General features: G+C 60.9%; 6 protein-coding genes across 6 annotated transcripts; all 6 read right to left on the bottom strand.

The window, feature by feature from the left end:
* Positions 1–3077: 3077 nt before the first annotated feature.
* On the bottom strand, positions 3078–9182 carry ABB37_07271 (putative GP46-like surface antigen; the record flags this gene model as incomplete). Its single annotated transcript, XM_015805842.1, has 1 exon — positions 3078–9182. Exon 1 carries the CDS (start codon positions 8928–8930, stop codon positions 3078–3080), a length of 5853 nt encoding a protein of 1950 aa, XP_015655848.1. The 5' UTR covers positions 8931–9182.
* A 1153-nt stretch (positions 9183–10335) lies between these two features.
* Positions 10336–10689, bottom strand: ABB37_07270 (hypothetical protein; the record flags this gene model as incomplete). Its single annotated transcript, XM_015805841.1, has 1 exon — positions 10336–10689. One exon carries the CDS (start codon positions 10687–10689, stop codon positions 10336–10338), a length of 354 nt encoding a protein of 117 aa, XP_015655847.1.
* Positions 10690–13102: 2413 nt separating this feature from the next.
* On the bottom strand, positions 13103–16669 carry ABB37_07269 (putative GP46-like surface antigen; the record flags this gene model as incomplete). The annotated part of the gene is made up of 1 exon (XM_015805840.1): positions 13103–16669. Exon 1 carries the CDS (start codon positions 16415–16417, stop codon positions 13103–13105), a length of 3315 nt encoding a protein of 1104 aa, XP_015655846.1. The 5' UTR covers positions 16418–16669.
* A 1153-nt stretch (positions 16670–17822) lies between these two features.
* ABB37_07268 (hypothetical protein) lies at positions 17823–18176 on the bottom strand (the record flags this gene model as incomplete). Its single annotated transcript, XM_015805839.1, has 1 exon — positions 17823–18176. One exon carries the CDS (start codon positions 18174–18176, stop codon positions 17823–17825), a length of 354 nt encoding a protein of 117 aa, XP_015655845.1.
* A 2413-nt stretch (positions 18177–20589) lies between these two features.
* ABB37_07267 (putative GP46-like surface antigen) lies at positions 20590–24156 on the bottom strand (the record flags this gene model as incomplete). Its single annotated transcript, XM_015805838.1, has 1 exon — positions 20590–24156. Exon 1 carries the CDS (start codon positions 23902–23904, stop codon positions 20590–20592), a length of 3315 nt encoding a protein of 1104 aa, XP_015655844.1. The 5' UTR covers positions 23905–24156.
* Positions 24157–25309: 1153 nt separating this feature from the next.
* Positions 25310–26467, bottom strand: ABB37_07266 (hypothetical protein; the record flags this gene model as incomplete). The annotated part of the gene is made up of 1 exon (XM_015805837.1): positions 25310–26467. Exon 1 carries the CDS (start codon positions 25661–25663, stop codon positions 25310–25312), a length of 354 nt encoding a protein of 117 aa, XP_015655843.1. The 5' UTR covers positions 25664–26467.
* Positions 26468–27494: the final 1027 nt, after the last annotated feature.

The following is a 27494-nucleotide window of genomic DNA, read 5'->3' as shown; positions in this document are numbered from 1 at the left end:
GAAAAGGGACTGAACGGCCACCAGTGCGGCATGTGGCGTCACGTCTGCTCATCTGCGGGCGCTGAGCAACGCCGATGGTGGCCCTCCGTTCTCCCTCACTGCCGTAGCACCGACTTCCGCCAGCGTCAGCCGGACGTTTTGCACCAGGCATCAAATGCAGCAGGCACAAAGAGTAGCACCGCGCAACACACGAGGGGCGTCAACAAGAAGCCACGAGTCCCGTTGGCGGCTGCAAGCACCAGCGGCACAGCCTCCACGTCCAGCGGTGTCGCCGTCTTTCGATGCAGCAGCCACGCAGCACCAGCCGCCGTCAGTACCGCTCAGTCCTCTCCAGGTGCGTCAGCAGCAGAGAGGTGCGGAGTCGCACGAGGGAGCCGCCGGACGCACAGAAACATCGACAAGACATCGTTGCCCAGCACACTGCCCACACCGCCCCGCGAGTGCCCGGGGCCAAGCCCACCACGGAGCCCCGGACACGAAAGCCGTGCATCACCACTTTGCCAAAGGGCCGTTGGGCACTTCCTTCCTTCCACCTCCCCGCGCGCGGCTTCGACCACCCGATACACCCCACGCCCCGCAGAACAGCAAAGGACGGAAACCGGGAGCGCAATTCGGGTGCGGCGGAAGGAGGGGGCTGGGGGTGCACGGGAAACCGCAGAAGCATCGCGCAAACGCACCTTCGCGTCCTAAGGTGGGACGGTCCGCTTCATGTTACAGCGGAGAGAAGAGAGAAAGGAAGGAAGGAAGGAAAGAGAGGAGAGGAGAGTGAACGGCGCCATCATTCAAAACGCGAGCGCACCCGGCATCCAGCGCAGGGAAACCCGCCCAGCACACCATCATCCCTTCGAGCCTCGTCGCCACAAACGGCGCACCGTGGATGGTGCAGAGAGGGCAGCCAGCGGCACCCTCCATCCACACCACGCCGCACCGCGACACGCTCGTGATGCCGTCGCGGCTCCGACGGCACAGCACGGTCGAGGGACACAAGGCACAGGCGCAGCGGAGTGCGCCGACGGGCGTCGTGTCGGCAGTGAGAAATTCGGAAGGGAGAAGGAACCTACGTGTGGAACCATATAGAAATAGAAATAGAAATAAAAAGTCTCGAAAACAAGAGGGGGGCGGAGGGCCAACACACGCGCACGGGAAGCCAGCGCCCCAGCGCAGACGAGCAGCCGGTCGTGAGAGACGCAACGCTCGCTCCGCAAGCCGCGAAAATGAAGTCAAGCACAGGTGCACCGACGTGCCTGTGCGACGCGCATGAGAAGTCCTCGCCCACACCTCCGCCACACCGATAACCGGGCTGCCACGGCGGACACACCGCCCTGCCCAAGGACGGCTCCGTCGCCCACTCCGGCAAACAGGTGCCACGGTGCGGCGCAGTTCGAGACACAAGAAACAGAATCAGGAAACAAAGGAGTAAAGAAAACTTTGGCCAACGACCGTCGCACTCGCAGAAGCCAGTGCGGCTGCTCGCTTTAAAGAAAAAGAAAAGGTTGTGTGAGAAAATGCTATCTTCATTGTTGATTCAGCGCAGGTCGTGCGGCAGGCAGCGCCTCTGTGTCGTCAGCCATCGACGGCGCTCCAGCACGTGGAACAAGCGCAATGAGGCGTGCTTGCCTACGTGCACGGCTGCGCGCAGGGCAGCGTCGCTCAGCTCCCCAGCTTCGCATTCATTCTGCGAGGGCCCCTAAAGAAAAAGACGGGAGCAAAAGAGGTGCCCTACAGAAAAGAAAGGCGTCGGACGCCAAAAGAAAGTTTTGATGTGAGTTACGGGAATAGCGCCGTTCAAACTGGAAGAGCAGCCGCGACAGCACTTGCGTTGACTGATAAAGTTGAAACACAGCAGCATTAACGATGCCACTGGAGAAGGAAGAGGAGCACAAGGTGACGCCAGGCACCTCTCGCACACGGGTGAGTGTGCAGTGCAGGTTGAACCGGTCGCCGCCACGGAATGAGGTCTCCGCGTGTTTCACCCTCAACGTACTTCACTGCGCCGGACAGCTCCGCAATGGGGAGGTGCGCCGCGGGAAGTAGAAGGCACGGACGTACCAGTGCGAGAGAAAACACACAAGACCAGAAGCCTAAAGGGAAAGAAGGAGTTTGAATTACTAATGTTGAACAAAGCATGAAGACGAGACGCCGCGGTTGAAAAAAAAGAACAGAAAATAAAACAGGGAAGACGCATGTATGTAATCGCGTTGGTGTTATGCAAGCTGCGTGGAGTGCACTCTCCTATGCATGTGGCGGTTGTACTCAACGGCGCGCTCAGCAACGCCTCGCCGCACAGGCAGCAGAGTCACGGGAAACAGGACAATCACAAACACCGCAAAGGCAAGAGAGGCGGCACGCAGTGCAGATGGAAAAGAAAAAAGAAGGAATGAAAAAAAAAAGAAATAAAAAAACGCCGAACGGCTGAGCAGCGAGCAGCGGACGTCTGCACATGTGTGGGTGGGTGGGTTTGTCTCGCAGACGGGAAAGCAAGTAGCCAGGAAAAATACACCGAGTAGAGGAGAGTGAACTCTGTCGCTCTCTGCTCCCCGCACGGCGGCTTCCCTTGGCGGCTCCACACGCACACACGCAGAAACATCTCACAGACGCATATTCACAAGTGCCCACGTCAACCACGGCCCCAGCAACGCAGATTAACTCGTGCAACCACTCCATGGGCACACACCGTTCATCCATATCCACGCAGAGATGCCGGCGTCAATTGAAAGATAAAAGAAAACTACTTTTTAGCAAAAGAGAAAAAGCGGGCGGTCGCGTGAAGAGAGGCTGAAGAAAAACCGATGAATTGGCAAAGGCACTTAAACACACCACTTCACAGAGGAATAAATAGAAAAGGGCCAGCTCAGCTGAGCCTCATTAGAGAATCAAAATCGTTGTCATGTGTGTTCACCGTCTCCGCACTCTGCAGCACGTCGAGTTCAGCGGGAGGAACGGTGAGAAAACAAATCAAGTTAAAAGGGAGAGAGAGAGAACAAGTTAAAAAAAAAATTAACGCGGTCACGCGCATGCGCACCCCCCGCTGTTCCGCAGACGCGACAGCGGCAACGGTGGCGCCTCGCCAGCGACCTTTAATACGGCGAGTCAGGCATCTTTGCAAAAGGCTCCATCTCCGCTTCTTGCACGGTCTGGAATCCACTCACCTCTCTATCACGCTGACGCCGGCGATAGAAGCGCACGCCAAAGCCCACTGCAAGTCCCACCAAGAGCCCACCCACAGCACCCAGCACGCACCACAGTGGGATCAGGTTGCGTCCAGACTTCTTCTTCGGCGGGGCTGATGTGCTCGACACCGCGGGGCACGCATTCGCGCTCGCGCAGTCCCGCGCAGTCAACGCGGCATCCGCAGCCACCGTCTTCGACTTCCACCCCGCGGGCAGGCACCCGCACAGGCCCGTCCCCTTCAGGTCGACGCTCACCAGCTTCGTCATGCCGCCCCAACTATCAGGCACGCCACCGGACAGCGCGTTGCCGCTCACGTTCAGGCTGCGCAGCGACGTCATCTCGCTCCAGGCAGACGGCAGCGTGCCGGTGATGGCGTTGCTCTGCACGCGCACCGTCTGCAGACGCGCCAGGCGGCCCCAGCTCGCAGGCAGTGAGCCCGTCACGCGCGCACCCTTGCCGTGCAGCTCGAAACTCGTCACGTCCACAAGGCTGCCATCGATGTCCGCCGTCAGCTCCGGCAGCTGCACCGAGCCAGAGAGCGTGACGTCGTTCAGCGTGACGGATACAAGTCTGCTGGAACCGCACTTCACGTTCCACCAGCCGCAGTACCACACGCCACCCCAGAGGCTCCGCAGCTCCCCGCCCACAGCAGCCCGCACCAGCCGCAGGAACTTCAGCGTGTTCTGTTCGTTCGCCGTCAGCATCGCGATCTCCTCGGAGTCGTCCGCCGCGGAGGCCGAGCCGGAGCTGTGCGCCTCGCACACGTTTGCAGTGGTACAGTTAGCAGCGGACACCGCAGGATCAACAGTAATGGTCACATAAAAATTGTTCTTCAGCTTTGTAGGAATGCATCCGCACAGCCTGTTGCTGCTCAGCTCCAACGTATACAACCGCAGCTCGCCCCAACGCTCAGGGATCGAGCCGACCAGCTGGTTCTTGGACAGGTATAGATAGCCCAACGCCGGCATCGATGCCCACGCCTCAGGCAACGTGCCGGAGAGTGCACTGTTGTTGAGGTACAAAGTCTTCAGTGAGGGCATGCGAATCCACGCAGCAGGCAGCGCGCCGGACAGCGTGTTGTTGTCTAGCCGCAAGTCCTTCAATTCAGACAATAACCTCCACTGACCGGGAAGGCTGCCCTCAAGGCGGTTGCTGTTCAGGTACAGTGTCTCCAGCGCAGACATCCCGCTCCAGTCCGCAGGCAGCGGGCCATTCAGTGAGTTGCCGTTCAGCCGCAGAGTCTGGAGCTTCCTCAGGCGGCCCCAGCTCGTGGGCAGTGCGCCCGTCACGCTCGCACCCTTGCCGTGCAGCTCGAAACTCGTCACGTCCACAAGGCTGCCATCGATGTCCGCCGTCAGCTCCGGCAGCTGCACCGAGTCAGAGAGCGTGACGTCGTTCAGCGTGACGGACACCAACCCGTCAGACCCGCACTTCACGTTCTGCCAGCCGCAGTACCACACGCCACCCCAGAGGCTCCGCAGCTCCCCGCCCACAGCAGCCCGCACCAGCCGCAGGAACTTCAGCGTGTTCTGTTCGTTCGCCGTCAGCATCGCGATCTCCTCGGAGTCGTCCGCCGCGGAGGCCGAGCCGGAGCTGTGCGCCTCGCACACGTTTGCAGTGGTACAGTTAGCAGCAGACACCGCAGGATCAACAGTAATGGTCACATAAAACTTGTTCTTCAGCTTTGTAGGAACGCATCCGCACAGCCTGTTGCTGCTCAGCTCCAACGTATACAACCGCAGCTCGCCCCAACGCTCAGGGATCGAGCCGACCAGCTGGTTCTTGGACAGGTATAGATAGCCCAACGCCGGCATCGATGCCCACGCCTCAGGCAACGTGCCGGAGAGTGCACTGTTGTTGAGGTACAAAGTCTTCAGTGAGGGCATGCGAATCCACGCAGCAGGCAGCGCGCCGGACAGCGTGTTGTTGTCTAGCCGCAAGTCCTTCAATTCAGACAATAACCTCCACTGACCGGGAAGGCTGCCCTCAAGGCGGTTGCTGTTCAGGTACAGTGTCTCCAGCGCAGACATCCCGCTCCAGTCCGCAGGCAGCGGGCCATTCAGTGAGTTGCCGTTCAGCCGCAGAGTCTGGAGCTTCCTCAGGCGGCCCCAGCTCGTGGGCAGTGCGCCCGTCACGCTCGCACCCTTGCCGTGCAGCTCGAAACTCGTCACGTCCACAAGGCTGCCATCGATGTCCGCCGTCAGCTCCGGCAGCTGCACCGAGTCAGAGAGCGTGACGTCGTTCAGCGTGACGGACACCAACCCGTCAGACCCGCACTTCACGTTCTGCCAGCCGCAGTACCACACGCCACCCCAGAGGCTCCGCAGCTCCCCGCCCACAGCAGCCCGCACCAGCCGCAGGAACTTCAGCGTGTTCTGTTCGTTCGCCGTCAGCATCGCGATCTCCTCGGAGTCGTCCGCCGCGGAGGCCGAGCCGGAGCTGTGCGCCTCGCACACGTTTGCAGTGGTACAGTTAGCAGCAGACACCGCAGGATCAACAGTAATGGTCACATAAAACTTGTTCTTCAGCTTTGTAGGAACGCATCCGCACAGCCTGTTGCTGCTCAGCTCCAACGTATACAACCGCAGCTCGCCCCAACGCTCAGGGATCGAGCCGACCAGCTGGTTCTTGGACAGGTATAGATAGCCCAACGCCGGCATCGATGCCCACGCCTCAGGCAACGTGCCGGAGAGTGCACTGTTGTTGAGGTACAAAGTCTTCAGTGAGGGCATGCGAATCCACGCAGCAGGCAGCGCGCCGGACAGCGTGTTGTTGTCTAGCCGCAAGTCCTTCAATTCAGACAATAACCTCCACTGACCGGGAAGGCTGCCCTCAAGGCGGTTGCTGTTCAGGTACAGTGTCTCCAGCGCAGACATCCCGCTCCAGTCCGCAGGCAGCGGGCCATTCAGTGAGTTGCCGTTCAGCCGCAGAGTCTGGAGCTTCCTCAGGCGGCCCCAGCTCGCAGGCAGCGTCCCCGCGACCCGCGAGCCCTTACCGTACACGCTCAACTCCGTCACCGCAACCTGCTGCCCGTCCACGTCCGCCGCGAGCTCAGGCAGTCGCACGGTCGCCGTCGACGTTACAGTCTTCATCAACGCGGCGACCTTCGTCCGTGACACAGCTGTCGCCAGCGGCAGCGGTGACAGGTCCAGCTGCACCGCACCGTCCGCAGAGCACTTCACGTACGCCCAGTCGCAGTAGCTGCTCCCGGTCCACCGCATCGCCAGACTCGGGTCCATCGTCGAGAACGCCTGCAGGAACTTCAAGGTGTTTCGCTGCTCCTGCGTCGGCGCAGCGGTGGTCGTCGTGGTCGTGTTGTGCACGTCGCACGCGTTCTTATCGCTGCAGTTGGACGAAGACACCGCGGCATCCACGGTAATGTCAATGTTGTAAGTTTTCTTCGACCAACCATCGGGGAGGCATCCGCACAGATGGTTCCTGCTCAGATCAGCAATGATGTACGTCCACTGGGCCGCCCATTGTGCAGGGATCGAGCCTGTAAATTGATTTGCTGCGAGGTATAGGGACCGCAGGTACTCCACGGAGGCCCAGTCTGCAGGCAGCGAGCCAGAGAGGGCGTTGCTCGAAAGGTTGAGTGTACTTAAGCCGGACATCGTCTTCCACTCTGCCGGTAGTGTGCCGGTCAACGCATTGCTCGAAAGCCGAAACCAGCGAAGCTTCGACAGGAACCCCCACTGGCCAGGAAGGCTGCCCTCAAGGCGGTTGCTGCTCAGGTCCAGTGACTGCAGCGCAGCCATCCCGCTCCAGTCCGCAGGCAGTGAGCCTGTCAGTGCGTTGCCGCTCAAGTCCAGCATCCGCAGGCGGGTCAGGCGGCCCCAGCTCGCGGGCAGTTTGCCCGTGACATTCTGGCCAAACTCATTCACGGAGATCTCATTGAAGATGACGGCGGAGCCGTTCACGTCGGCACCCAGCTCAGGCAGCTCCAACGATCCGGTGAACACCGGGGAGTTGAGGGCGCCAAAGTTAAGCACATTCGAGTAGGTGCCGCACCGCACGTACGGCCATTCACAGTAGTAGATGCCGGTCCACCTGCTCGCAAGAAACGGGGTTTTGGCCGCAAAGCCACGCAGGAACTTCAGCGTGCTCTTCTCCTCCTCCGTCATCCCCGCCATGCTGTCAGAGCTGCCGCTGCCGTCGACACACCTGTATGCGGTGCGGCACTTCGGCGATGTCACCGCGTCATCGGCTCGGACGTACGGAGGATATCCCGGCTTCCAGGCGCTCGGCACGCACCCGCAGAAGTCGTTGCCCGCCAGGTAGATGTCCTGCAGTGACTTCATGTTGTTCCATTCTTCAGGAATCGCACCGGCCAGCGAGTTGTTGTTCAGCCGCAACTCGTTCAAGGTCGGCATCGCGGCCCATTCGACGGGCAGCGTGCCCGAGAGCGCATTCGCGGCCAGGTTGAGAGTGTAAAGCTTCGTCATGGCGCTCCAGTTCGCAGGCAGTGACCCGTTCAGTGCGTTGCCGCTCAAGTCCAGCGTCCGCAGGCGGGTCAGGCGGCCCCAGCTCGTGGGCAGTGCGCCCGTCACGCTCGCACCCTTGCCGTGCAGCTCGAAACTCGTCACGTCCACAAGGCTGCCATCGATGTCCGACGTCAGCTCCGGCAGCTGCACCGAGCCAGAGAGCGTGACGTCGTTCAGCGTGACGGATGCAAGTCCGCTGGAACCGCACTTCACGTTCTGCCAGCCGCAGTACCACACGCCACCCCAGAGGCTCCGCAGCTCCCCGCCCACAGCAGCCCGCACCAGCCGCAGGAACTTCAGCGTGTTCTGTTCGTTCGCCGTCAGCATCGCGATCTCCTCGGAGTCGTCCGCCGCGGAGGCCGAGCCGGAGCTGTGCGCCTCGCACACGTTTGCAGTGGTACAGTTAGCAGCGGACACCGCAGGATCAACAGTGGGGGGATAAGAACCGTTCTTCAGTTTGGTAGGAACGCATCCGCACAGCCTGTTGCTGCTCAGCTCCAACGTATACACCCGCAGCTCGCCCCACCGCTCAGGGATCGAGCCCGTTAGCTGGTTATTGGACAGATCCAGAGACCAAAGCGCCGTTAACGCCACCCACGCCGCAGGCAACGTGCCGGAGAGCGCATTGCTGTTGAGGTACAAATCCTTCAGTGAGGACATGCGAATCCACGCAGCAGGCAGCGCGCCGGACAGCGAGTTGTTGTCGAGCCGCAAGTCCTTCAATTCAGACAATAACCTCCACTGACCGGGAAGGCTGCCCTCAAGGCGGTTGCTGTTCAGGTACAGTGACTGCAGCGCAGACATCCCGCTCCAGTCCGCAGGCAGCGGGCCATTCAGTGAGTTGTAGTTCAACCGCAGAGTCCGCAGCTTCCTCAGGCGGCCCCAGCTCGTGGGCAGCGTGCCTGTAACCTGTTGCCCAAACCAACTCGCAGAGATTTCCGTGAAGATCACGGCGGAGCCATTCACGTCCGCACCCAGCTCAGGCAACACCAGCGATCCCGTGAACGCCGGCCGGCTGTAGGCCTTGAAACTCAGCGTGCTCGCTAAATAGCCGCATCTCACGTACGGCCACGAGCAGAAGTCCGTGCCGGTCCAGCTGGTCTCCAGAGTTGAGCCCGCTATCGCAAAGCCCTTCAGGAACGCCAGCGTGTTCTTCTGCTGATCGGCGGTGTAGTCGGTGGTGGAGGCCGCGGAGACAAAGAGGGCGTTCACGCACAGCACCAGCAGCGCACCGGCCACCATCATGCGACGCAGCGGGTACTTGAGACACGCCATAGGTCGCAGTCAGAGAGGTGAGGGAGGAGGTACGGAAGAGGAAGGAAGAGGTCGCGGTGAAGAGCTTCGTACAGCTTGACAGAAACGAGAAAGTCGGTCGTCGCACGTGGGGCTTGCGCTTGTGGAGTGTGCCGCAGTGACGAATGCTGCTGAAACAGCTGATGTATTAAAATTAAACAGAAAAGAGAAAGTGTGTGTTTAGCGAAAAGAGATTATGAAGAGAGGCGTAGTGAAAGAGAAGGCCTTCAAGCTGCGGCGGTCGGCGCCGCGGTGGAGCAGTGCAGGAAGAAAGGGAGGGGAAAAGAGAAGAAGCGCATGGAGCGGCGAGCAAGGCAGCGGACGAGAGAACATTTGTGGCGGCGTGCGTCGGCGTGCACGCAGCAGGCAACGCCGCAGGGCTGCACCACAACCACGCACCCCATCGTGCGCACGCAAACACGCACACCCGCACACCAGTCGCGCTACACCACGGGAGGGCAGCAAGCGATCCCCCTTCACCGCCGCGGCTCGAGAAAAAGACCGCATGGCGGCGCCGGCACAGCAGGCGGCACGCAGCAGACTCCGCCCGGTCGGCACAACCCGCTTCGCGTACGTCGCTCAGCATTCATTAGAACTGTTACCGTCAGCGAGTGAGAAAGTGTTTCGCTGACGGGGGCACCCGCCCCCGCGTCTTCACCGGTGCGAGTCGCCCCTCCTTCACAAGCGCTCGGTATGTGCACCGGCAGCACTTGGCCCGTCACAGCCTGCACGGTCCGCCGGTACACACCGGGCAGGCGGCATTCACCCAGCACAGCGCAGCGACCTCGCTCGGCTCCCGCGCCGCCACGCGTGTCCGCCAAACGCCCCGCCCCTCCCGCCCAACGAAGGACCACACACAGCTGAGAGTCAGCGGCGGCGCTCTCGCTCACCGCGTGGACGTGCGCCACCGCCATGCTCGCAGTGAAGGCACAAGGGGGTCATGGTGATCGCATCGTACTCGGTGCGCTACAGGCGCAGGCCAAGACACCAAACGCATTCGCACTCCCCTCCGTCGCGGCCACCACGCCACGACGCGCTGCGGCGGCCTCGCGCGAGAGGGCGTCCGGGTACGCCAGCGAAAAGGGACTGAACGGCCACCAGTGCGGCATGTGGCGTCACGTCTGCTCATCTGCGGGCGCTGAGCAACGCCGATGGTGGCCCTCCGTTCTCCCTCACTGCCGTAGCACCGACTTCCGCCAGCGTCAGCCGGACGTTTTGCACCAGGCATCAAATGCAGCAGGCACAAAGAGTAGCACCGCGCAACACACGAGGGGCGTCAACAAGAAGCCACGAGTCCCGTTGGCGGCTGCAAGCACCAGCGGCACAGCCTCCACGTCCAGCGGTGTCGCCGTCTTTCGATGCAGCAGCCACGCAGCACCAGCCGCCGTCAGTACCGCTCAGTCCTCTCCAGGTGCGTCAGCAGCAGAGAGGTGCGGAGTCGCACGAGGGAGCCGCCGGACGCACAGAAACATCGACAAGACATCGTTGCCCAGCACACTGCCCACACCGCCCCGCGAGTGCCCGGGGCCAAGCCCACCACGGAGCCCCGGACACGAAAGCCGTGCATCACCACTTTGCCAAAGGGCCGTTGGGCACTTCCTTCCTTCCACCTCCCCGCGCGCGGCTTCGACCACCCGATACACCCCACGCCCCGCAGAACAGCAAAGGACGGAAACCGGGAGCGCAATTCGGGTGCGGCGGAAGGAGGGGGCTGGGGGTGCACGGGAAACCGCAGAAGCATCGCGCAAACGCACCTTCGCGTCCTAAGGTGGGACGGTCCGCTTCATGTTACAGCGGAGAGAAGAGAGAAAGGAAGGAAGGAAGGAAAGAGAGGAGAGGAGAGTGAACGGCGCCATCATTCAAAACGCGAGCGCACCCGGCATCCAGCGCAGGGAAACCCGCCCAGCACACCATCATCCCTTCGAGCCTCGTCGCCACAAACGGCGCACCGTGGATGGTGCAGAGAGGGCAGCCAGCGGCACCCTCCATCCACACCACGCCGCACCGCGACACGCTCGTGATGCCGTCGCGGCTCCGACGGCACAGCACGGTCGAGGGACACAAGGCACAGGCGCAGCGGAGTGCGCCGACGGGCGTCGTGTCGGCAGTGAGAAATTCGGAAGGGAGAAGGAACCTACGTGTGGAACCATATAGAAATAGAAATAGAAATAAAAAGTCTCGAAAACAAGAGGGGGGCGGAGGGCCAACACACGCGCACGGGAAGCCAGCGCCCCAGCGCAGACGAGCAGCCGGTCGTGAGAGACGCAACGCTCGCTCCGCAAGCCGCGAAAATGAAGTCAAGCACAGGTGCACCGACGTGCCTGTGCGACGCGCATGAGAAGTCCTCGCCCACACCTCCGCCACACCGATAACCGGGCTGCCACGGCGGACACACCGCCCTGCCCAAGGACGGCTCCGTCGCCCACTCCGGCAAACAGGTGCCACGGTGCGGCGCAGTTCGAGACACAAGAAACAGAATCAGGAAACAAAGGAGTAAAGAAAACTTTGGCCAACGACCGTCGCACTCGCAGAAGCCAGTGCGGCTGCTCGCTTTAAAGAAAAAGAAAAGGTTGTGTGAGAAAATGCTATCTTCATTGTTGATTCAGCGCAGGTCGTGCGGCAGGCAGCGCCTCTGTGTCGTCAGCCATCGACGGCGCTCCAGCACGTGGAACAAGCGCAATGAGGCGTGCTTGCCTACGTGCACGGCTGCGCGCAGGGCAGCGTCGCTCAGCTCCCCAGCTTCGCATTCATTCTGCGAGGGCCCCTAAAGAAAAAGACGGGAGCAAAAGAGGTGCCCTACAGAAAAGAAAGGCGTCGGACGCCAAAAGAAAGTTTTGATGTGAGTTACGGGAATAGCGCCGTTCAAACTGGAAGAGCAGCCGCGACAGCACTTGCGTTGACTGATAAAGTTGAAACACAGCAGCATTAACGATGCCACTGGAGAAGGAAGAGGAGCACAAGGTGACGCCAGGCACCTCTCGCACACGGGTGAGTGTGCAGTGCAGGTTGAACCGGTCGCCGCCACGGAATGAGGTCTCCGCGTGTTTCACCCTCAACGTACTTCACTGCGCCGGACAGCTCCGCAATGGGGAGGTGCGCCGCGGGAAGTAGAAGGCACGGACGTACCAGTGCGAGAGAAAACACACAAGACCAGAAGCCTAAAGGGAAAGAAGGAGTTTGAATTACTAATGTTGAACAAAGCATGAAGACGAGACGCCGCGGTTGAAAAAAAAGAACAGAAAATAAAACAGGGAAGACGCATGTATGTAATCGCGTTGGTGTTATGCAAGCTGCGTGGAGTGCACTCTCCTATGCATGTGGCGGTTGTACTCAACGGCGCGCTCAGCAACGCCTCGCCGCACAGGCAGCAGAGTCACGGGAAACAGGACAATCACAAACACCGCAAAGGCAAGAGAGGCGGCACGCAGTGCAGATGGAAAAGAAAAAAGAAGGAATGAAAAAAAAAAGAAATAAAAAAACGCCGAACGGCTGAGCAGCGAGCAGCGGACGTCTGCACATGTGTGGGTGGGTGGGTTTGTCTCGCAGACGGGAAAGCAAGTAGCCAGGAAAAATACACCGAGTAGAGGAGAGTGAACTCTGTCGCTCTCTGCTCCCCGCACGGCGGCTTCCCTTGGCGGCTCCACACGCACACACGCAGAAACATCTCACAGACGCATATTCACAAGTGCCCACGTCAACCACGGCCCCAGCAACGCAGATTAACTCGTGCAACCACTCCATGGGCACACACCGTTCATCCATATCCACGCAGAGATGCCGGCGTCAATTGAAAGATAAAAGAAAACTACTTTTTAGCAAAAGAGAAAAAGCGGGCGGTCGCGTGAAGAGAGGCTGAAGAAAAACCGATGAATTGGCAAAGGCACTTAAACACACCACTTCACAGAGGAATAAATAGAAAAGGGCCAGCTCAGCTGAGCCTCATTAGAGAATCAAAATCGTTGTCATGTGTGTTCACCGTCTCCGCACTCTGCAGCACGTCGAGTTCAGCGGGAGGAACGGTGAGAAAACAAATCAAGTTAAAAGGGAGAGAGAGAGAACAAGTTAAAAAAAAAATTAACGCGGTCACGCGCATGCGCACCCCCCGCTGTTCCGCAGACGCGACAGCGGCAACGGTGGCGCCTCGCCAGCGACCTTTAATACGGCGAGTCAGGCATCTTTGCAAAAGGCTCCATCTCCGCTTCTTGCACGGTCTGGAATCCACTCACCTCTCTATCACGCTGACGCCGGCGATAGAAGCGCACGCCAAAGCCCACTGCAAGTCCCACCAAGAGCCCACCCACAGCACCCAGCACGCACCACAGTGGGATCAGGTTGCGTCCAGACTTCTTCTTCGGCGGGGCTGATGTGCTCGACACCGCGGGGCACGCATTCGCGCTCGCGCAGTCCCGCGCAGTCAACGCGGCATCCGCAGCCACCGTCTTCGACTTCCACCCCGCGGGCAGGCACCCGCACAGGCCCGTCCCCTTCAGGTCGACGCTCACCAGCTTCGTCATGCCGCCCCAACTATCAGGCACGCCACCGGACAGCGCGTTGCCGCTCACGTTCAGGCTGCGCAGCGACGTCATCTCGCTCCAGGCAGACGGCAGCGTGCCGGTGATGGCGTTGCTCTGCACGCGCACCGTCTGCAGACGCGCCAGGCGGCCCCAGCTCGCAGGCAGCGTCCCCGCGACCCGCGAGCCCTTACCGTACACGCTCAACTCCGTCACCGCAACCTGCTGCCCGTCCACGTCCGCCGCGAGCTCAGGCAGTCGCACGGTCGCCGTCGACGTTACAGTCTTCATCAACGCGGCGACCTTCGTCCGTGACACAGCTGTCGCCAGCGGCAGCGGTGACAGGTCCAGCTGCACCGCACCGTCCGCAGAGCACTTCACGTACGCCCAGTCGCAGTAGCTGCTCCCGGTCCACCGCATCGCCAGACTCGGGTCCATCGTCGAGAACGCCTGCAGGAACTTCAAGGTGTTTCGCTGCTCCTGCGTCGGCGCAGCGGTGGTCGTCGTGGTCGTGTTGTGCACGTCGCACGCGTTCTTATCGCTGCAGTTGGACGAAGACACCGCGGCATCCACGGTAATGTCAATGTTGTAAGTTTTCTTCGACCAACCATCGGGGAGGCATCCGCACAGATGGTTCCTGCTCAGATCAGCAATGATGTACGTCCACTGGGCCGCCCATTGTGCAGGGATCGAGCCTGTAAATTGATTTGCTGCGAGGTATAGGGACCGCAGGTACTCCACGGAGGCCCAGTCTGCAGGCAGCGAGCCAGAGAGGGCGTTGCTCGAAAGGTTGAGTGTACTTAAGCCGGACATCGTCTTCCACTCTGCCGGTAGTGTGCCGGTCAACGCATTGCTCGAAAGCCGAAACCAGCGAAGCTTCGACAGGAACCCCCACTGGCCAGGAAGGCTGCCCTCAAGGCGGTTGCTGCTCAGGTCCAGTGACTGCAGCGCAGCCATCCCGCTCCAGTCCGCAGGCAGTGAGCCTGTCAGTGCGTTGCCGCTCAAGTCCAGCATCCGCAGGCGGGTCAGGCGGCCCCAGCTCGCGGGCAGTTTGCCCGTGACATTCTGGCCAAACTCATTCACGGAGATCTCATTGAAGATGACGGCGGAGCCGTTCACGTCGGCACCCAGCTCAGGCAGCTCCAACGATCCGGTGAACACCGGGGAGTTGAGGGCGCCAAAGTTAAGCACATTCGAGTAGGTGCCGCACCGCACGTACGGCCATTCACAGTAGTAGATGCCGGTCCACCTGCTCGCAAGAAACGGGGTTTTGGCCGCAAAGCCACGCAGGAACTTCAGCGTGCTCTTCTCCTCCTCCGTCATCCCCGCCATGCTGTCAGAGCTGCCGCTGCCGTCGACACACCTGTATGCGGTGCGGCACTTCGGCGATGTCACCGCGTCATCGGCTCGGACGTACGGAGGATATCCCGGCTTCCAGGCGCTCGGCACGCACCCGCAGAAGTCGTTGCCCGCCAGGTAGATGTCCTGCAGTGACTTCATGTTGTTCCATTCTTCAGGAATCGCACCGGCCAGCGAGTTGTTGTTCAGCCGCAACTCGTTCAAGGTCGGCATCGCGGCCCATTCGACGGGCAGCGTGCCCGAGAGCGCATTCGCGGCCAGGTTGAGAGTGTAAAGCTTCGTCATGGCGCTCCAGTTCGCAGGCAGTGACCCGTTCAGTGCGTTGCCGCTCAAGTCCAGCGTCCGCAGGCGGGTCAGGCGGCCCCAGCTCGTGGGCAGTGCGCCCGTCACGCTCGCACCCTTGCCGTGCAGCTCGAAACTCGTCACGTCCACAAGGCTGCCATCGATGTCCGACGTCAGCTCCGGCAGCTGCACCGAGCCAGAGAGCGTGACGTCGTTCAGCGTGACGGATGCAAGTCCGCTGGAACCGCACTTCACGTTCTGCCAGCCGCAGTACCACACGCCACCCCAGAGGCTCCGCAGCTCCCCGCCCACAGCAGCCCGCACCAGCCGCAGGAACTTCAGCGTGTTCTGTTCGTTCGCCGTCAGCATCGCGATCTCCTCGGAGTCGTCCGCCGCGGAGGCCGAGCCGGAGCTGTGCGCCTCGCACACGTTTGCAGTGGTACAGTTAGCAGCGGACACCGCAGGATCAACAGTGGGGGGATAAGAACCGTTCTTCAGTTTGGTAGGAACGCATCCGCACAGCCTGTTGCTGCTCAGCTCCAACGTATACACCCGCAGCTCGCCCCACCGCTCAGGGATCGAGCCCGTTAGCTGGTTATTGGACAGATCCAGAGACCAAAGCGCCGTTAACGCCACCCACGCCGCAGGCAACGTGCCGGAGAGCGCATTGCTGTTGAGGTACAAATCCTTCAGTGAGGACATGCGAATCCACGCAGCAGGCAGCGCGCCGGACAGCGAGTTGTTGTCGAGCCGCAAGTCCTTCAATTCAGACAATAACCTCCACTGACCGGGAAGGCTGCCCTCAAGGCGGTTGCTGTTCAGGTACAGTGACTGCAGCGCAGACATCCCGCTCCAGTCCGCAGGCAGCGGGCCATTCAGTGAGTTGTAGTTCAACCGCAGAGTCCGCAGCTTCCTCAGGCGGCCCCAGCTCGTGGGCAGCGTGCCTGTAACCTGTTGCCCAAACCAACTCGCAGAGATTTCCGTGAAGATCACGGCGGAGCCATTCACGTCCGCACCCAGCTCAGGCAACACCAGCGATCCCGTGAACGCCGGCCGGCTGTAGGCCTTGAAACTCAGCGTGCTCGCTAAATAGCCGCATCTCACGTACGGCCACGAGCAGAAGTCCGTGCCGGTCCAGCTGGTCTCCAGAGTTGAGCCCGCTATCGCAAAGCCCTTCAGGAACGCCAGCGTGTTCTTCTGCTGATCGGCGGTGTAGTCGGTGGTGGAGGCCGCGGAGACAAAGAGGGCGTTCACGCACAGCACCAGCAGCGCACCGGCCACCATCATGCGACGCAGCGGGTACTTGAGACACGCCATAGGTCGCAGTCAGAGAGGTGAGGGAGGAGGTACGGAAGAGGAAGGAAGAGGTCGCGGTGAAGAGCTTCGTACAGCTTGACAGAAACGAGAAAGTCGGTCGTCGCACGTGGGGCTTGCGCTTGTGGAGTGTGCCGCAGTGACGAATGCTGCTGAAACAGCTGATGTATTAAAATTAAACAGAAAAGAGAAAGTGTGTGTTTAGCGAAAAGAGATTATGAAGAGAGGCGTAGTGAAAGAGAAGGCCTTCAAGCTGCGGCGGTCGGCGCCGCGGTGGAGCAGTGCAGGAAGAAAGGGAGGGGAAAAGAGAAGAAGCGCATGGAGCGGCGAGCAAGGCAGCGGACGAGAGAACATTTGTGGCGGCGTGCGTCGGCGTGCACGCAGCAGGCAACGCCGCAGGGCTGCACCACAACCACGCACCCCATCGTGCGCACGCAAACACGCACACCCGCACACCAGTCGCGCTACACCACGGGAGGGCAGCAAGCGATCCCCCTTCACCGCCGCGGCTCGAGAAAAAGACCGCATGGCGGCGCCGGCACAGCAGGCGGCACGCAGCAGACTCCGCCCGGTCGGCACAACCCGCTTCGCGTACGTCGCTCAGCATTCATTAGAACTGTTACCGTCAGCGAGTGAGAAAGTGTTTCGCTGACGGGGGCACCCGCCCCCGCGTCTTCACCGGTGCGAGTCGCCCCTCCTTCACAAGCGCTCGGTATGTGCACCGGCAGCACTTGGCCCGTCACAGCCTGCACGGTCCGCCGGTACACACCGGGCAGGCGGCATTCACCCAGCACAGCGCAGCGACCTCGCTCGGCTCCCGCGCCGCCACGCGTGTCCGCCAAACGCCCCGCCCCTCCCGCCCAACGAAGGACCACACACAGCTGAGAGTCAGCGGCGGCGCTCTCGCTCACCGCGTGGACGTGCGCCACCGCCATGCTCGCAGTGAAGGCACAAGGGGGTCATGGTGATCGCATCGTACTCGGTGCGCTACAGGCGCAGGCCAAGACACCAAACGCATTCGCACTCCCCTCCGTCGCGGCCACCACGCCACGACGCGCTGCGGCGGCCTCGCGCGAGAGGGCGTCCGGGTACGCCAGCGAAAAGGGACTGAACGGCCACCAGTGCGGCATGTGGCGTCACGTCTGCTCATCTGCGGGCGCTGAGCAACGCCGATGGTGGCCCTCCGTTCTCCCTCACTGCCGTAGCACCGACTTCCGCCAGCGTCAGCCGGACGTTTTGCACCAGGCATCAAATGCAGCAGGCACAAAGAGTAGCACCGCGCAACACACGAGGGGCGTCAACAAGAAGCCACGAGTCCCGTTGGCGGCTGCAAGCACCAGCGGCACAGCCTCCACGTCCAGCGGTGTCGCCGTCTTTCGATGCAGCAGCCACGCAGCACCAGCCGCCGTCAGTACCGCTCAGTCCTCTCCAGGTGCGTCAGCAGCAGAGAGGTGCGGAGTCGCACGAGGGAGCCGCCGGACGCACAGAAACATCGACAAGACATCGTTGCCCAGCACACTGCCCACACCGCCCCGCGAGTGCCCGGGGCCAAGCCCACCACGGAGCCCCGGACACGAAAGCCGTGCATCACCACTTTGCCAAAGGGCCGTTGGGCACTTCCTTCCTTCCACCTCCCCGCGCGCGGCTTCGACCACCCGATACACCCCACGCCCCGCAGAACAGCAAAGGACGGAAACCGGGAGCGCAATTCGGGTGCGGCGGAAGGAGGGGGCTGGGGGTGCACGGGAAACCGCAGAAGCATCGCGCAAACGCACCTTCGCGTCCTAAGGTGGGACGGTCCGCTTCATGTTACAGCGGAGAGAAGAGAGAAAGGAAGGAAGGAAGGAAAGAGAGGAGAGGAGAGTGAACGGCGCCATCATTCAAAACGCGAGCGCACCCGGCATCCAGCGCAGGGAAACCCGCCCAGCACACCATCATCCCTTCGAGCCTCGTCGCCACAAACGGCGCACCGTGGATGGTGCAGAGAGGGCAGCCAGCGGCACCCTCCATCCACACCACGCCGCACCGCGACACGCTCGTGATGCCGTCGCGGCTCCGACGGCACAGCACGGTCGAGGGACACAAGGCACAGGCGCAGCGGAGTGCGCCGACGGGCGTCGTGTCGGCAGTGAGAAATTCGGAAGGGAGAAGGAACCTACGTGTGGAACCATATAGAAATAGAAATAGAAATAAAAAGTCTCGAAAACAAGAGGGGGGCGGAGGGCCAACACACGCGCACGGGAAGCCAGCGCCCCAGCGCAGACGAGCAGCCGGTCGTGAGAGACGCAACGCTCGCTCCGCAAGCCGCGAAAATGAAGTCAAGCACAGGTGCACCGACGTGCCTGTGCGACGCGCATGAGAAGTCCTCGCCCACACCTCCGCCACACCGATAACCGGGCTGCCACGGCGGACACACCGCCCTGCCCAAGGACGGCTCCGTCGCCCACTCCGGCAAACAGGTGCCACGGTGCGGCGCAGTTCGAGACACAAGAAACAGAATCAGGAAACAAAGGAGTAAAGAAAACTTTGGCCAACGACCGTCGCACTCGCAGAAGCCAGTGCGGCTGCTCGCTTTAAAGAAAAAGAAAAGGTTGTGTGAGAAAATGCTATCTTCATTGTTGATTCAGCGCAGGTCGTGCGGCAGGCAGCGCCTCTGTGTCGTCAGCCATCGACGGCGCTCCAGCACGTGGAACAAGCGCAATGAGGCGTGCTTGCCTACGTGCACGGCTGCGCGCAGGGCAGCGTCGCTCAGCTCCCCAGCTTCGCATTCATTCTGCGAGGGCCCCTAAAGAAAAAGACGGGAGCAAAAGAGGTGCCCTACAGAAAAGAAAGGCGTCGGACGCCAAAAGAAAGTTTTGATGTGAGTTACGGGAATAGCGCCGTTCAAACTGGAAGAGCAGCCGCGACAGCACTTGCGTTGACTGATAAAGTTGAAACACAGCAGCATTAACGATGCCACTGGAGAAGGAAGAGGAGCACAAGGTGACGCCAGGCACCTCTCGCACACGGGTGAGTGTGCAGTGCAGGTTGAACCGGTCGCCGCCACGGAATGAGGTCTCCGCGTGTTTCACCCTCAACGTACTTCACTGCGCCGGACAGCTCCGCAATGGGGAGGTGCGCCGCGGGAAGTAGAAGGCACGGACGTACCAGTGCGAGAGAAAACACACAAGACCAGAAGCCTAAAGGGAAAGAAGGAGTTTGAATTACTAATGTTGAACAAAGCATGAAGACGAGACGCCGCGGTTGAAAAAAAAGAACAGAAAATAAAACAGGGAAGACGCATGTATGTAATCGCGTTGGTGTTATGCAAGCTGCGTGGAGTGCACTCTCCTATGCATGTGGCGGTTGTACTCAACGGCGCGCTCAGCAACGCCTCGCCGCACAGGCAGCAGAGTCACGGGAAACAGGACAATCACAAACACCGCAAAGGCAAGAGAGGCGGCACGCAGTGCAGATGGAAAAGAAAAAAGAAGGAATGAAAAAAAAAAGAAATAAAAAAACGCCGAACGGCTGAGCAGCGAGCAGCGGACGTCTGCACATGTGTGGGTGGGTGGGTTTGTCTCGCAGACGGGAAAGCAAGTAGCCAGGAAAAATACACCGAGTAGAGGAGAGTGAACTCTGTCGCTCTCTGCTCCCCGCACGGCGGCTTCCCTTGGCGGCTCCACACGCACACACGCAGAAACATCTCACAGACGCATATTCACAAGTGCCCACGTCAACCACGGCCCCAGCAACGCAGATTAACTCGTGCAACCACTCCATGGGCACACACCGTTCATCCATATCCACGCAGAGATGCCGGCGTCAATTGAAAGATAAAAGAAAACTACTTTTTAGCAAAAGAGAAAAAGCGGGCGGTCGCGTGAAGAGAGGCTGAAGAAAAACCGATGAATTGGCAAAGGCACTTAAACACACCACTTCACAGAGGAATAAATAGAAAAGGGCCAGCTCAGCTGAGCCTCATTAGAGAATCAAAATCGTTGTCATGTGTGTTCACCGTCTCCGCACTCTGCAGCACGTCGAGTTCAGCGGGAGGAACGGTGAGAAAACAAATCAAGTTAAAAGGGAGAGAGAGAGAACAAGTTAAAAAAAAAATTAACGCGGTCACGCGCATGCGCACCCCCCGCTGTTCCGCAGACGCGACAGCGGCAACGGTGGCGCCTCGCCAGCGACCTTTAATACGGCGAGTCAGGCATCTTTGCAAAAGGCTCCATCTCCGCTTCTTGCACGGTCTGGAATCCACTCACCTCTCTATCACGCTGACGCCGGCGATAGAAGCGCACGCCAAAGCCCACTGCAAGTCCCACCAAGAGCCCACCCACAGCACCCAGCACGCACCACAGTGGGATCAGGTTGCGTCCAGACTTCTTCTTCGGCGGGGCTGATGTGCTCGACACCGCGGGGCACGCATTCGCGCTCGCGCAGTCCCGCGCAGTCAACGCGGCATCCGCAGCCACCGTCTTCGACTTCCACCCCGCGGGCAGGCACCCGCACAGGCCCGTCCCCTTCAGGTCGACGCTCACCAGCTTCGTCATGCCGCCCCAACTATCAGGCACGCCACCGGACAGCGCGTTGCCGCTCACGTTCAGGCTGCGCAGCGACGTCATCTCGCTCCAGGCAGACGGCAGCGTGCCGGTGATGGCGTTGCTCTGCACGCGCACCGTCTGCAGACGCGCCAGGCGGCCCCAGCTCGCAGGCAGCGTCCCCGCGACCCGCGAGCCCTTACCGTACACGCTCAACTCCGTCACCGCAACCTGCTGCCCGTCCACGTCCGCCGCGAGCTCAGGCAGTCGCACGGTCGCCGTCGACGTTACAGTCTTCATCAACGCGGCGACCTTCGTCCGTGACACAGCTGTCGCCAGCGGCAGCGGTGACAGGTCCAGCTGCACCGCACCGTCCGCAGAGCACTTCACGTACGCCCAGTCGCAGTAGCTGCTCCCGGTCCACCGCATCGCCAGACTCGGGTCCATCGTCGAGAACGCCTGCAGGAACTTCAAGGTGTTTCGCTGCTCCTGCGTCGGCGCAGCGGTGGTCGTCGTGGTCGTGTTGTGCACGTCGCACGCGTTCTTATCGCTGCAGTTGGACGAAGACACCGCGGCATCCACGGTAATGTCAATGTTGTAAGTTTTCTTCGACCAACCATCGGGGAGGCATCCGCACAGATGGTTCCTGCTCAGATCAGCAATGATGTACGTCCACTGGGCCGCCCATTGTGCAGGGATCGAGCCTGTAAATTGATTTGCTGCGAGGTATAGGGACCGCAGGTACTCCACGGAGGCCCAGTCTGCAGGCAGCGAGCCAGAGAGGGCGTTGCTCGAAAGGTTGAGTGTACTTAAGCCGGACATCGTCTTCCACTCTGCCGGTAGTGTGCCGGTCAACGCATTGCTCGAAAGCCGAAACCAGCGAAGCTTCGACAGGAACCCCCACTGGCCAGGAAGGCTGCCCTCAAGGCGGTTGCTGCTCAGGTCCAGTGACTGCAGCGCAGCCATCCCGCTCCAGTCCGCAGGCAGTGAGCCTGTCAGTGCGTTGCCGCTCAAGTCCAGCATCCGCAGGCGGGTCAGGCGGCCCCAGCTCGCGGGCAGTTTGCCCGTGACATTCTGGCCAAACTCATTCACGGAGATCTCATTGAAGATGACGGCGGAGCCGTTCACGTCGGCACCCAGCTCAGGCAGCTCCAACGATCCGGTGAACACCGGGGAGTTGAGGGCGCCAAAGTTAAGCACATTCGAGTAGGTGCCGCACCGCACGTACGGCCATTCACAGTAGTAGATGCCGGTCCACCTGCTCGCAAGAAACGGGGTTTTGGCCGCAAAGCCACGCAGGAACTTCAGCGTGCTCTTCTCCTCCTCCGTCATCCCCGCCATGCTGTCAGAGCTGCCGCTGCCGTCGACACACCTGTATGCGGTGCGGCACTTCGGCGATGTCACCGCGTCATCGGCTCGGACGTACGGAGGATATCCCGGCTTCCAGGCGCTCGGCACGCACCCGCAGAAGTCGTTGCCCGCCAGGTAGATGTCCTGCAGTGACTTCATGTTGTTCCATTCTTCAGGAATCGCACCGGCCAGCGAGTTGTTGTTCAGCCGCAACTCGTTCAAGGTCGGCATCGCGGCCCATTCGACGGGCAGCGTGCCCGAGAGCGCATTCGCGGCCAGGTTGAGAGTGTAAAGCTTCGTCATGGCGCTCCAGTTCGCAGGCAGTGACCCGTTCAGTGCGTTGCCGCTCAAGTCCAGCGTCCGCAGGCGGGTCAGGCGGCCCCAGCTCGTGGGCAGTGCGCCCGTCACGCTCGCACCCTTGCCGTGCAGCTCGAAACTCGTCACGTCCACAAGGCTGCCATCGATGTCCGACGTCAGCTCCGGCAGCTGCACCGAGCCAGAGAGCGTGACGTCGTTCAGCGTGACGGATGCAAGTCCGCTGGAACCGCACTTCACGTTCTGCCAGCCGCAGTACCACACGCCACCCCAGAGGCTCCGCAGCTCCCCGCCCACAGCAGCCCGCACCAGCCGCAGGAACTTCAGCGTGTTCTGTTCGTTCGCCGTCAGCATCGCGATCTCCTCGGAGTCGTCCGCCGCGGAGGCCGAGCCGGAGCTGTGCGCCTCGCACACGTTTGCAGTGGTACAGTTAGCAGCGGACACCGCAGGATCAACAGTGGGGGGATAAGAACCGTTCTTCAGTTTGGTAGGAACGCATCCGCACAGCCTGTTGCTGCTCAGCTCCAACGTATACACCCGCAGCTCGCCCCACCGCTCAGGGATCGAGCCCGTTAGCTGGTTATTGGACAGATCCAGAGACCAAAGCGCCGTTAACGCCACCCACGCCGCAGGCAACGTGCCGGAGAGCGCATTGCTGTTGAGGTACAAATCCTTCAGTGAGGACATGCGAATCCACGCAGCAGGCAGCGCGCCGGACAGCGAGTTGTTGTCGAGCCGCAAGTCCTTCAATTCAGACAATAACCTCCACTGACCGGGAAGGCTGCCCTCAAGGCGGTTGCTGTTCAGGTACAGTGACTGCAGCGCAGACATCCCGCTCCAGTCCGCAGGCAGCGGGCCATTCAGTGAGTTGTAGTTCAACCGCAGAGTCCGCAGCTTCCTCAGGCGGCCCCAGCTCGTGGGCAGCGTGCCTGTAACCTGTTGCCCAAACCAACTCGCAGAGATTTCCGTGAAGATCACGGCGGAGCCATTCACGTCCGCACCCAGCTCAGGCAACACCAGCGATCCCGTGAACGCCGGCCGGCTGTAGGCCTTGAAACTCAGCGTGCTCGCTAAATAGCCGCATCTCACGTACGGCCACGAGCAGAAGTCCGTGCCGGTCCAGCTGGTCTCCAGAGTTGAGCCCGCTATCGCAAAGCCCTTCAGGAACGCCAGCGTGTTCTTCTGCTGATCGGCGGTGTAGTCGGTGGTGGAGGCCGCGGAGACAAAGAGGGCGTTCACGCACAGCACCAGCAGCGCACCGGCCACCATCATGCGACGCAGCGGGTACTTGAGACACGCCATAGGTCGCAGTCAGAGAGGTGAGGGAGGAGGTACGGAAGAGGAAGGAAGAGGTCGCGGTGAAGAGCTTCGTACAGCTTGACAGAAACGAGAAAGTCGGTCGTCGCACGTGGGGCTTGCGCTTGTGGAGTGTGCCGCAGTGACGAATGCTGCTGAAACAGCTGATGTATTAAAATTAAACAGAAAAGAGAAAGTGTGTGTTTAGCGAAAAGAGATTATGAAGAGAGGCGTAGTGAAAGAGAAGGCCTTCAAGCTGCGGCGGTCGGCGCCGCGGTGGAGCAGTGCAGGAAGAAAGGGAGGGGAAAAGAGAAGAAGCGCATGGAGCGGCGAGCAAGGCAGCGGACGAGAGAACATTTGTGGCGGCGTGCGTCGGCGTGCACGCAGCAGGCAACGCCGCAGGGCTGCACCACAACCACGCACCCCATCGTGCGCACGCAAACACGCACACCCGCACACCAGTCGCGCTACACCACGGGAGGGCAGCAAGCGATCCCCCTTCACCGCCGCGGCTCGAGAAAAAGACCGCATGGCGGCGCCGGCACAGCAGGCGGCACGCAGCAGACTCCGCCCGGTCGGCACAACCCGCTTCGCGTACGTCGCTCAGCATTCATTAGAACTGTTACCGTCAGCGAGTGAGAAAGTGTTTCGCTGACGGGGGCACCCGCCCCCGCGTCTTCACCGGTGCGAGTCGCCCCTCCTTCACAAGCGCTCGGTATGTGCACCGGCAGCACTTGGCCCGTCACAGCCTGCACGGTCCGCCGGTACACACCGGGCAGGCGGCATTCACCCAGCACAGCGCAGCGACCTCGCTCGGCTCCCGCGCCGCCACGCGTGTCCGCCAAACGCCCCGCCCCTCCCGCCCAACGAAGGACCACACACAGCTGAGAGTCAGCGGCGGCGCTCTCGCTCACCGCGTGGACGTGCGCCACCGCCATGCTCGCAGTGAAGGCACAAGGGGGTCATGGTGATCGCATCGTACTCGGTGCGCTACAGGCGCAGGCCAAGACACCAAACGCATTCGCACTCCCCTCCGTCGCGGCCACCACGCCACGACGCGCTGCGGCGGCCTCGCGCGAGAGGGCGTCCGGGTACGCCAGCGAAAAGGGACTGAACGGCCACCAGTGCGGCATGTGGCGTCACGTCTGCTCATCTGCGGGCGCTGAGCAACGCCGATGGTGGCCCTCCGTTCTCCCTCACTGCCGTAGCACCGACTTCCGCCAGCGTCAGCCGGACGTTTTGCACCAGGCATCAAATGCAGCAGGCACAAAGAGTAGCACCGCGCAACACACGAGGGGCGTCAACAAGAAGCCACGAGTCCCGTTGGCGGCTGCAAGCACCAGCGGCACAGCCTCCACGTCCAGCGGTGTCGCCGTCTTTCGATGCAGCAGCCACGCAGCACCAGCCGCCGTCAGTACCGCTCAGTCCTCTCCAGGTGCGTCAGCAGCAGAGAGGTGCGGAGTCGCACGAGGGAGCCGCCGGACGCACAGAAACATCGACAAGACATCGTTGCCCAGCACACTGCCCACACCGCCCCGCGAGTGCCCGGGGCCAAGCCCACCACGGAGCCCCGGACACGAAAGCCGTGCATCACCACTTTGCCAAAGGGCCGTTGGGCACTTCCTTCCTTCCACCTCCCCGCGCGCGGCTTCGACCACCCGATACACCCCACGCCCCGCAGAACAGCAAAGGACGGAAACCGGGAGCGCAATTCGGGTGCGGCGGAAGGAGGGGGCTGGGGGTGCACGGGAAACCGCAGAAGCATCGCGCAAACGCACCTTCGCGTCCTAAGGTGGGACGGTCCGCTTCATGTTACAGCGGAGAGAAGAGAGAAAGGAAGGAAGGAAGGAAAGAGAGGAGAGGAGAGTGAACGGCGCCATCATTCAAAACGCGAGCGCACCCGGCATCCAGCGCAGGGAAACCCGCCCAGCACACCATCATCCCTTCGAGCCTCGTCGCCACAAACGGCGCACCGTGGATGGTGCAGAGAGGGCAGCCAGCGGCACCCTCCATCCACACCACGCCGCACCGCGACACGCTCGTGATGCCGTCGCGGCTCCGACGGCACAGCACGGTCGAGGGACACAAGGCACAGGCGCAGCGGAGTGCGCCGACGGGCGTCGTGTCGGCAGTGAGAAATTCGGAAGGGAGAAGGAACCTACGTGTGGAACCATATAGAAATAGAAATAGAAATAAAAAGTCTCGAAAACAAGAGGGGGGCGGAGGGCCAACACACGCGCACGGGAAGCCAGCGCCCCAGCGCAGACGAGCAGCCGGTCGTGAGAGACGCAACGCTCGCTCCGCAAGCCGCGAAAATGAAGTCAAGCACAGGTGCACCGACGTGCCTGTGCGACGCGCATGAGAAGTCCTCGCCCACACCTCCGCCACACCGATAACCGGGCTGCCACGGCGGACACACCGCCCTGCCCAAGGACGGCTCCGTCGCCCACTCCGGCAAACAGGTGCCACGGTGCGGCGCAGTTCGAGACACAAGAAACAGAATCAGGAAACAAAGGAGTAAAGAAAACTTTGGCCAACGACCGTCGCACTCGCAGAAGCCAGTGCGGCTGCTCGCTTTAAAGAAAAAGAAAAGGTTGTGTGAGAAAATGCTATCTTCATTGTTGATTCAGCGCAGGTCGTGCGGCAGGCAGCGCCTCTGTGTCGTCAGCCATCGACGGCGCTCCAGCACGTGGAACAAGCGCAATGAGGCGTGCTTGCCTACGTGCACGGCTGCGCGCAGGGCAGCGTCGCTCAGCTCCCCAGCTTCGCATTCATTCTGCGAGGGCCCCTAAAGAAAAAGACGGGAGCAAAAGAGGTGCCCTACAGAAAAGAAAGGCGTCGGACGCCAAAAGAAAGTTTTGATGTGAGTTACGGGAATAGCGCCGTTCAAACTGGAAGAGCAGCCGCGACAGCACTTGCGTTGACTGATAAAGTTGAAACACAGCAGCATTAACGATGCCACTGGAGAAGGAAGAGGAGCACAAGGTGACGCCAGGCACCTCTCGCACACGGGTGAGTGTGCAGTGCAGGTTGAACCGGTCGCCGCCACGGAATGAGGTCTCCGCGTGTTTCACCCTCAACGTACTTCACTGCGCCGGACAGCTCCGCAATGGGGAGGTGCGCCGCGGGAAGTAGAAGGCACGGACGTACCAGTGCGAGAGAAAACACACAAGACCAGAAGCCTAAAGGGAAAGAAGGAGTTTGAATTACTAATGTTGAACAAAGCATGAAGACGAGACGCCGCGGTTGAAAAAAAAGAACAGAAAATAAAACAGGGAAGACGCATGTATGTAATCGCGTTGGTGTTATGCAAGCTGCGTGGAGTGCACTCTCCTATGCATGTGGCGGTTGTACTCAACGGCGCGCTCAGCAACGCCTCGCCGCACAGGCAGCAGAGTCACGGGAAACAGGACAATCACAAACACCGCAAAGGCAAGAGAGGCGGCACGCAGTGCAGATGGAAAAGAAAAAAGAAGGAATGAAAAAAAAAAGAAATAAAAAAACGCCGAACGGCTGAGCAGCGAGCAGCGGACGTCTGCACATGTGTGGGTGGGTGGGTTTGTCTCGCAGACGGGAAAGCAAGTAGCCAGGAAAAA

Source organism: Leptomonas pyrrhocoris, assembly GCF_001293395.1.
Source record: "Leptomonas pyrrhocoris isolate H10 chromosome Unknown, whole genome shotgun sequence".
In the NCBI taxonomy this organism is placed as follows: Eukaryota; Euglenozoa; class Kinetoplastea; order Trypanosomatida; family Trypanosomatidae; genus Leptomonas; species Leptomonas pyrrhocoris.
Note: the sequence above shows the minus strand (reverse complement) of the source record. Positions and strands in the feature narration are given on the sequence as shown.